This window comes from Condylura cristata, unplaced genomic scaffold (genome assembly GCF_000260355.1).
Source record: "Condylura cristata isolate star-nosed mole 26May11 unplaced genomic scaffold, ConCri1.0 scaffold00006, whole genome shotgun sequence".
NCBI lineage: Eukaryota > Metazoa > Chordata > Mammalia > Eulipotyphla > Talpidae > Condylura > Condylura cristata.
Genome location: NW_004567107.1, coordinates 63515964 through 63526606, shown reverse-complemented (window position 1 = coordinate 63526606; position 10643 = coordinate 63515964). Strand labels below are relative to the sequence as shown.

The 10643-nt window shown below is 37.9% G+C and overlaps 1 protein-coding gene across 1 annotated transcript in view; it reads right to left on the bottom strand.

The window, feature by feature from the left end:
* Positions 1-446: 446 nt before the first annotated feature.
* The window catches only part of CHMP5 (charged multivesicular body protein 5), a 15259-nt gene continuing 5062 nt past the window's right edge, over positions 447-10643 (bottom strand). The window contains exons 4-8 of the mRNA XM_004677720.2: positions 9890-9983; positions 9688-9759; positions 5535-5643; positions 3379-3491; positions 447-1146 (exon numbers count right to left, since the gene is read on the bottom strand). Coding sequence (XP_004677777.1) covers positions 1096-1146; positions 3379-3491; positions 5535-5643; positions 9688-9759; positions 9890-9983 — 439 coding nt within the window. The 3' untranslated portion in view covers positions 447-1095. The remainder of the gene's footprint in view (positions 1147-3378; positions 3492-5534; positions 5644-9687; positions 9760-9889; positions 9984-10643) is intronic.

Below are 10643 nucleotides of genomic sequence, written 5' to 3'. Positions count from 1 at the left end.
AGACTGAGTGAGTGAGGGAAGACAGGCTCATTAAAAACCCTGAAATCAAGCAGAAGTCTGGAACTGCTGGAGGATTCCAGTTAACTTTCAAAAAAAGAATGAAGCTCCTGCTTTTCATTGTTAATATTCCCTTATATGAGAATAGCACATTGCAGTTAATGAGAATTTAGGACCACTACCTCAATTATTCTTCACAAAAGCATTGTGATGTATAACTTTACTAAAAAGGCAATACAAATGTGGAAAAACAGGGTACTTTAAAGTTATCAGATGAAAAAAAAAGTTATTAGATGGCAGACCATCTGATAACTGGGCTGTTCCCTGCTCTTTTCTCTGTATCATAATGCTACCAGTTAAAACTGTATTGGAGTTTTTGGCTAAAGTGACATTACAATTGTATTAGATTTTATTTCCATATTGGAGGTTTTAGGCTGAAGTAATATTATTAAAATTATGTCCTTTTGAAAAATATTTATTGAGTATAAATAAATGTCCTATACATTAAATATCAAGAAATATTCATTACTGATTACAAGTCAGGCTGTAATACTGAGGGAACCAGAGAATCAAAATATTCACTCATGATATAGTAGTGTAAATTCCATTCTAACACTGGACAGAGTAATGATTTACTCACAAGACAACAAAACCCATCAGAAAAAAGCTATCACTTTAACCAACCTATAATACCACAATAGAAAATGGTTTTCAATCATCATATGAACAGTCCCAGTTTTTGCATCTTTGTATGAGATCAATGAGAGATTGTGGTGTTACACTGTCACAGAATTTCAAGATTCCCATTTCCTTGGTTTTATTTAAAATTACCATTAATGAATGAAAACTAGCCATATATAGTCACTGATACTCTTAAGTTAGCTTTTCATAAGCAAACAAGAATAAAAATTTAGTATGAAGAAAACAGCCCCCGAGTGTTGAATTTCTTAACGGAAAAAAGAAAAAGAACATATAATTAATCTTTCCTTCAAAGAAAGGAAGGCAATCTAAATCTGTTATCGTAAATTTGGAAAGATAAATATTTCCTAGTCCCAGAATATGTGTTTATTTTACACAATGTACTTGAGTGACCCAAGTCTATGAAGCAGGAATCTGTGGCAATCCAAATTCATCCACCAGGACTCCATCCTGTGAAAAGAAAGCAATGTGACACTATTTTCAATTGATAAAAAAAAAATTATAAATAATTAATTGTGAAAACTTATTTCCAAGTGTTTAATCAATGAAAACCAAAAACCCGAGCCTTCCTGGTGGTAGAGAGGTGAAGTCTCAACTCTACCACAGTAACAGTCCTCCCACACAATGGCCAAAGTTCAATCCTGCCAGAAAGGTGACCCACATGGCACAGCAGACCCCTCCTATTTTGCCTGCTGCTCCCCTCAGCAGTATATTTCAGTGGATCTGCCTGTTCTGCTCCCCACTTGCCTCTGGTGAATTCTCTTACCCTCACCCCTTTGTCCTACACCCTAGTTCTTTTATGTAAAAATAAATAAAATAAAAATCTTACAATAAAGTATTAATTCTTAAAAAAAAAAGGAACCAACACCACATTCAGAAGATGAGAATGAAGATTTCTTTTCCTGAAATGTAAAGGAGAAAGTGACGAGCCAGGAAAAGAACTATAAAAGATCAAAATAGGGGCTCCTCTGCAGGGAAAAAGAAGAGAAAAAAACAGAAAAACTTAGGAATAAACCCAGACTGGGCAGGTCTAGGAGAAAAGGCTGAGGAGTAAGTACTTGCCTCCAGATTCCCATTTTCATTTGATACCCTAAAAAGAAGCAATACCTCCCAAATCCTTGACAGGCAATCACTACTTTCATATTTTATTATAAACTTATAAGCAGTGATGCCACTGTTAGTTTAAAAAACATTATTAGCAGCATGTTTAACTTAGCACTCTAGAGCTTTCTAAAAGAGGAAATAATGAATATGCTTCAGGGAAAAGAAAAGTTGGGCTATGGTAGTGTTGATAAAAATTCTTTCAAGTAGGGGCCCTCCCTGTGCTGCAGTGGGTTAAGGCACAGCACTAAGAAGCTAAAGCCACTTCAGCATGAGTTCGATTCCCGCCTGCCCCGGAGGTGACCACATGGCGTGGCTGACCTCTCCTGACCCGCCCGCTGCTCCCCTCAGCAGTGTACTTCGTCGATCTGCCTGTTCTGCTCCCCGCTCTGTCTCTGGTGAATCCTCTTACTGCCCCTGTACCCCAGTTTTGTATGCATAAATAAATAAATCTTTGAAAAAGAAAAACGTTCAAGTAACCCACACATCTAGAACACTGAAGTGGTCAGAGAACTGGAGGTAAGGTGCAGTGGGGTGGACTGAGCATCAGAGAAAGGTAAGACTACCTTAGGCTGCCAACATTTACAGGTGGAAAAACTGATGAGGCTCAGAGAGAACTCACAAGTTTCTAATTTGCTCAGAAGTCACACTTTGAATAAAGGTAGAGCTGAGACTTGCTCCCAACCAAGAATTCTGTCAACTGCACTGTACATTCAGAAAGCCATGTTAAAAAATAAGGCAAACACCAGGAATATAAGTATTTGGTGGCGATGGAAAAAATAATGACATATTACACAAGGAACTAAGCTACAGTACATAGGATTTTTATAAACAGAAAAAGGTTTTCTATTTATACTAAGGCCAGTTACATTGATTTAGACAGGGCTTTACATTTGCTAAGTCCTTTAAAACAAAAATTTTATTTACACATACAAGAACTGGGGTGTAAGCCTGAGATGCAGGGGGGAGAGAGGATTCACTAGAGACAGTAGGGAGCAGAACAGGCAGATGTCTAAATCACATTGCTGAGGGGAGCAGCAGGCGAGACAGGAGAGGTCTGCCATGCCATGTGGGTCAGCTCCTTGGCTGGGGATCAAACTCAGGCTGAAGTGGCTAGTGATAGCTTCATAATGCTGAGACTTCAACCCCTGCGCCACAGGAAAAGCCCGTGAGGATCCTTTTGCCTTTTTGAGTTACTATGTTTCTACGACAAAACTTCTATTTAAATTATTAATCCCTGGCTTAAAAAATTTTACCCTATCATTAACTTTCTTTTCACTGCTGCCCCGCATGCTTAGTGCATATGCTGCTGCTGCTGCCTTCCCAGGAAATGGCTAAAACTTGTAAATGGCACCCAGTGCAAGTTCAAAGTGTCATTGTATAAAAACATTCCTGGGCCTCAATGGTGCTTTTATGCAGTCTGTCCCTAGGCCAATGCAGGAAAACTTGGCTTTCAAGGATTCCCAAAATGATGATGGTCTTTCCTTGTTATAACATACAGACTTTTAGATTCCCAGACCAGTAATTAGGTGTAAAAACTTTACCATCCTGTATAGAAAAATATAAACAGAGAGTTTTCACCTTATTCTTTGTGTCAGTGGGAACGCCTTCTGGAATTGCAGGTGCCGATGCTGCTTCATCCAAGTAAGAACTATCTTCATCGGCCAGAAGCTCATCACCCAGTGCATCCAACTCTGACAATGAAAGAGTCAACATTTCACAGAAATGTAAGCAAGAAAACTGGGAATTAATGTTAACATCACATACCTAAATTATTTGTAGTAAGATGAAAATTTAAAAACAAAGTAAAGGGATTATTAATTTCTACTTTCAAAAGAGAAAATGACCATTAATATATTTAAAAGAACTGATATATGAAAATCTATGAAAAACTAAAATAAAACAATGATTTTCCATAGGTCTTATAAGGTTCTATACTGTTCATTACAAAATTCTAGTGTTACTTATCAGTAAGTCAGCAATTTAAATTAGAAAACTCTGACAAGAACAAATGTAAAAGTGACCGTGACATGAAATCAGGTTTTAGAAATAAGTCCATGGTAAATGTCAACTATAGATAAAGATTCAAAAGCGGAAAATCAAGATGTGGAATAAAAAAATGACTAGAGAAAAAAAGGTTCCAGGCAAAACAGAACACACAGAGAGAAAGAAACAGTGATAGGACAGAGAATAATATGACAGAAAGTTAGTTATGAATAGGTTCTATCATCAACCATCTTTCATGCTAGAAATTAAGATATCCTGACATCTCCCTCACACTCCACGGCTAATCTTGTGCATTCAACCTCCAAAAGTATCTTCAATCTGTCCACTTCCGTTTCTTAGTCTCAGCCACCATCATCTCTTAAATGGACTACAGCAATAGCTTCTAAACTTCCCTCCCTGAGCCTGCTCAATAATTCTTCCCATTTTTACTCAATAACCTCTATTATCCTCCATGTCCTGTGCTTGTCCTCTACTCCCAACCAGGTTAGACTCCCTGTCTATGTCTTCATGCTACACAATACTTCTCAATAGTTTTGAGTTTCTGTAACTAATTACCTGAAATAAGAAGCTCTCTACCCTTGCTAGAGAAGCTTCATGAATACGTGGCTCGTATTCTTCAATGCTGAATCTCTAGCACCTAACACAGTGCCAAACATATACTAGATGTACACTAACTATTTACCAACTACTATATATATTTTTTAGAATAGTAACAACATTTATAGAACACTTGCTATATGTCAGGTACTAGTCTAAGTGTTTCTATATGAATTTAATTCTCTTTGATCTTTCCAGCAGTCTTATTTCTTTTCTTTTTTAAGCAATAGTTTACTTTTACATCATTTTGTGCATTTTTTCATCGCAGTTATAATCCCTGGGGGCTACCCATCACCAAATCACCCGTGTGCCATCACCATAGTCCAGTGCATTTCCCTCCTCCCACTGTTTTTGATCTCATTCCCCACTCCATCCTCATAAAATGTCTCTAGTATATAGCTATTCTTTATTGTTATTATTTTCTCGCCTGCTCCATTATACTCCTGCTATGAGTGAAACCATCTGGTATCTTTCCTTTTCTTTCTGGCATATTTCACTAAGCATGATCTTTCTCAGCTCCATGTTGCTGCAAAAGGCATGTGTTTATTTCTTTTGTTTACTGAGTAATATTCCATTGCGTATATGTACCACAGCTTTTTAATCCAGTCATCTACTTTTGGGCATTGGGGCTGTTTCCATGTCTTTCCAATTGCAAATAAAGCAGCAGTAAACCTGGGGGTGCAGGTGTCCTTTTGAATCAGTGTTTTTGTGTCTTTTGGGTAGATACCTAGGAGTGGGATTGCTGGGTCATATGGAAGCTCCATTTTTAGAAACAACTACTATTTTTTGATCTGCTTCATTGTTTTGAGAGAGAGGATTCTAAGTAGGAAAATATGAAGAAAAAAATTAAAAGGAAAACAGCAGGCAAGGGACTATTTAGACACCAAGGAGCGAGTCAGCAGAGTTCTTTGCTAAATCCTTCCTTTAGATGTTGTCCTCCTCAACCTTTCTCATAGTTTCTGGTGGAGTATGCAAGTCTGATGCCTCAGAAATTCTTTGACCAGAGACTGTACCATAAATGAATTCTCAGGAAATCCTCAACAAAATGTTTTCCAGCATTTGGGAAGAAGTTCCAGGCAGTCACTCTTTTCAGACTCTAAAGGTATGTAGCCACTGCCTTTCATGTAACTTACCTGCTTCTAGGTCATCTTCATCTAATTCTGGGGTGCCATAACTACGACTCAGTGCCTCCTGAATTTCATTTGCATCTTCCATCATATCCTCTAGCTGGTCTTGTAAATCCTACAAAAATATATGACAGAATTTTTATCCATTCTTACCATTTTTCTCCAATTATCCCCAAGCTCTACTCTCTCCTTAGAAACAAGCAATTTTTTAAAAATGATGAGCACATAGCCAGTTCTCAACTGTTAGTTCTATTTGCTTCAGTCCTTGGCTAGTACTATTTTTGGTCAATACCTGAGCTGGTGCTCCTTTAAAGAACAGGCTTGAGTAGTTCCTTTTTTACATGGTTGAGAGGAATCACCAGAGAAGAGTGGGGAGCAGAACAGGCAGTTACTGAAATACACTGCTGAGAGGAGCAGCAGGAGATGAAGAGGTCTGCTGCACCACGTGGGTTAGGCTGCAGGCTAGGGATCGAACTCAGGCCATATCGGTGATAGTGCTGAGGCTTAACCTTGAGGCCACCAACGAGGCCCCTTGAGTAATTCTTGAATGTTCCTTCTAATTAAAAATATGACACGTTGGGCCCTCCCTGGTGGCACAGCAGGTTAAAGCACAGCACTACAAAAGCTAAAGCCACTTCAGCATGAGTTCGATCCCTAACCTGGGGTACCACATGGTGCAGTAGGCCTCTCCTGACCCGCCAGCTGTTCCCCTCAGCAGTGTACTTTGTCAGTCAGTCTGTTCTGCTCCCCACTCTGTCTCTGGTGAATCCTCTCACTGCCCCTGCTCCTCTGACCTGTACCCCAGCTCTGTATGCATAAACAAACGAAAAAAAAAAAAAGTATTTTCATTAAAAAAAAAATGACACCTTAAAGAAATCACAAGCCTAATGATTTCCCCTAATAATAACCATGAATACAACTACTCCACATAATCCTCTTATTTGGTGATTAATGAAAACTTAAAAAAAAAGAATTGGTCATCCTGCATTTGAATTTAAGGCACCTCATTGTGAGAACAGAAGCACATCAACAATGTCATTATAGAAAGTTTACTGGAAACATTAAATCAAGCAAAAGCAACATTCTCCTATTCAATAGAGTCAATGGAGGAAAGGAAGTAATGAGGCAAGCAAATAACTTTTTGAGTTAGCCAAAGGGTAACTACACTGAGCAGGAAAATGAGGCAGTGGTGGAAACAACTGGTTAACACAAAATTGTACGGGGTTCACCACAAGGGCTCATTATAGGCTTCATCTCTGAGATCCAGGTGGTGAAAAGTGGACTAAGGGCATAAGTCACCTGTGAATGATCTATTAGTACTTAACTGTAAGATAACTATAAGTCCAGAAATAATATAAAACCAATGTGAGAAGTGATATAATATACTAATAGGAGTGCAGGCTCAGAATCAGACATATCTAAGCTCAAATTCTGTCACTACTGAGTAAGAAGTAATGTCTATAAACCTTAATTTCATTATCTATAAAAATGGATCGCCCCCCAAAGATTTCTTTACTTACTTATGAATATAAGAACTGGGGTCTAGGCCAGAGATGGGAGTGAGGGTTCTGGTGAGAGAATTCACTAGAGACAGAAATACCACTGCTGAGGAGAGCAATGGGTAAGGCAGGTGAGGTCTGCTGCGCCATGTGGGTCAACTCCCTGGCCAGGGATCAAACTCGTGCTTCAGTGGCTGCCAATAGCCTGATAGCGCTGGGACTTAACCCCTTGGGCCATCAGGGAGGCCCATGTAAAATGGGTTTCTAAATAGTCACACCTCACAGGGATTCTATAAAGATTTATTGAAGTAAGCAACACATTAAGCACTTAATACCATATATCTTCAATTGTGTTTAGCAACTCCAGAATAGCAATATGCTCTTCATACACCAAAAATTCAACATAAAGTAGAACAGAGGTCCAAATCAGTACTGTCATTTTGAATTTCTTTAGAGTAATGAAAAAAAAAAAAAGTATTCCCAAACTCAGAGGTATGCTTTTCATATAAGGTGAAGAGAGTAGAAAATAAAATAGAAAATAAAATAAAAGTGTTAAAGGTAACACTTGCTTTTATGCATTTCCAACTACCAAATCACATTTATACATGTAACATTCTGTTATACAGAGAAACAAAAGCTGGAACAATAATTATGAGTGAAAAAAAAGTTAAATCACATTTGTATGCTATTACATAACAAGATGTTTTCAAAATCATCTAACAACAGAATTCCTAGCATTTGACTCTAGGAGAGACACAGGAAAAAAAAATCATCACATGGAGAATTAGCAGATTCAGTATTGGATAAACAAACATACAGTAGCAAAATACACAAAACATTATTAAACATTATTAAATGTGCAGACTGAAAAACAAAAAGGATACAGTGTTCTACACAAACACATACACACACACACAATTTAAAAATGAGAACCATGAAACAAAGAAAATGTTTTGAGTAAAATATTTTAGGAAGCCAAATTGTTAAGGGGAAGGCTATCCTAAAGGAACTCTGCTGAGTCTTGTGGACTCCACCCCCTACTCCAGTGATTAGAAACTACAACTCCCAGCAGTACTAGGGAGAGAACTGCGAGGATCCAAGGGTGGAGCTAAGCAGACATTCTAGGATAAATAAGGTGCCATTTATAGGGTGCCATTTGCTGTGGTGCTCTCTTGCTCTGGAAACGGCTCTTGGGACTGAGTGACTTGGGGCTTTCAGTTAGTTGTTAGTCAGCCTAGTTGGTAAGATATTCCAGTTACTTTGTATCCCTCTCTCTTTCCCTGGGTTATTTCCTTTTCTTTTCCCCTTTTGTGAATAAACCCATTATTGACTCTTTTGTGTGTGCCTGCAGTACAACTGAATTTTAAGCGCACGGGTGAGGCCCCACAGACAGGCAGCCCAGTTCACAATGGGGTGCCCTGTAACAAAATGGAATTCAAAAGATATAGCCCAGCCAAAGACACACACATGCACAAAAAGAGAGATGGGGTTTGGACCTGTCATGTGGGCAAATATATTAGGGCAAGGAAAGGATAGACAGACAAAAAATAAAAAGAGACATATTAGAATATCAAAAGATCAAAATTTCCATTTTGTTTATATTAAACAGTTTTAATTAAAATACCAGAAACCCTGAAAGCAGAAGATAAAATTCAAATTTCAATATATGGAAACATTTCTTGCAGTAAATCTCCTGGAAGATATCAATAAGTTTAACTCCTTGTAAGCAGAGATTGATGGAGAATTAAAGAAATGGCAGCCCAAGGAAGGGGACTGAGAAAAAGAAAGATGGAAGAAGTGCCTTCTTTCCTAAGACCAGCAGCACCAGAGAATATCACTACAGAGGCAGTAAAATGCTGAAGACATAGTAGTTACTCAACCAATAAATATTGCTTAAATTAGGTAGAACTACTTTATTTCTTTAATAGCTTCTTCTTTATTTGTTTACCAGATACTTCTCTGCCCCAACTAGAGTCCCTGCCCTCATAGAGATATCCTACTCAAGGGGGAGAAGCAAAGAACACCATCACTTCCGCAGAAAAGTAGCCTCTTGTCTCTAGTCAGCCACCAGCCACTCCCTCTGCTGTCTGTTGTGCTGCTCACCGGACAAAGGTGAGAGGAGTTAGGTTCTAAGGGTTCACCATCTCAAAACAGATGCTAATTTTAGGGATCTAATAAATAACATTATTATTAAAAATATAGAGAGCAATTAATAGGAAAGAGCACCATCCTTAAACTAGGAGCTGTGTTAAACACTTTATGTACATAATCTCAGCATCATTACTAAAACTCATTAAGCAAATTAGATGTCAAATAGGAAACTGGGTTCATATTTACTGGGTGCTTATTTTGCTATCAGGCAAGGTTTGTGTAGATATAGAAGCTCATTCATTTTATCCTCTTAATAACCATATTTAGTTATTAGGATCCTTGTATCAACAATAAGGAAAGTACCTGGTAGGGCCATGATTCAATCCATCTTCTGTGTTCTTTCTGTCACATACACATACATTTGGATTCTTTTAAGAAACCAGTGCACATTCTCGCTCAAATCATGCAGGCTTTTACTAATGACTAGTACACAAAGGAGCCAGTGCCAGAAAAGGAGAGTTTTAGCATGGCTTAGTGCACATTCTTACAGAATCAAATTTTCACCTCACCTCAATCTGGTCAATTTTCACTTGCTTGTATGCTTTCTTCATTTCCTTTACTCCCACTTTCATAGCATCAACCTAAAAAAAGGTAAAAGAGAATGTTGTGTCTTAAGAAATCATTTTGGTTAAATTGTCCTTTAAAGACCATGGGAAAAGAAATCAAGTACAAAATAAAATAAAATCATAGGAAAGGGCACTTTAGGGGTACCGTGGTCTTGGTGTCCTTCAATGACTGAATGGTGTAATTGGCTTGTTCCATGTTAAATGACTGTTGGGCAAGATTGTCTCGCTGCTGCTCATACCTTTTGAAGAGAATGGTAAATATGAGTCACAATAAAAAAATTTTTTTAAGTCCCCATGCTCCCTCACACAGAAATGCTCAGGAAAAAGTATTTCTTAATGTTAAATAAGAATATTTAAAAAAAAATAGGAAAAATGGGAAAAAAAATAATCATACTAATACAAATACCATTTGGTGTCCTCCTAGTCTTTTCCCTTTATGTTTAATTTAATTATAATACTATTTTCTATTTAACAATACAGCAATTGCTGTTTTCTATGTTCCTGAAGTATTTTATTTTGAAAAATATTTTTACAGATTTATGCAGACAAGAACTGGGGTATAGGCCAGAGATGCAGGGGATAAGAGGATTCACCAGAGACTAAGTGGGAAGCAGAACAGTCGGATCTACTGAAATACACTGCTGAGAGGTAGAGCAGGCAAGACAGGAGAGGTCTGCTGTGCTATGTGGATTAGCTCCTCTTGCTGGGGATCAAACTCATGCTGTAGTGGCTGGCAATAGCTTGATAGCACTGAGACTTTAAGCCCTGTGACATCAGCCCTGTGTAGTAGGGATGCCCTACTATCGAGTCTTATTAATATGTCTTTATAACGTTTTAGGTTATTTCCTAAGTTAAATTTTCAGAAGTGGAATTCTACAACAAAGAGTGAGACTATTTTT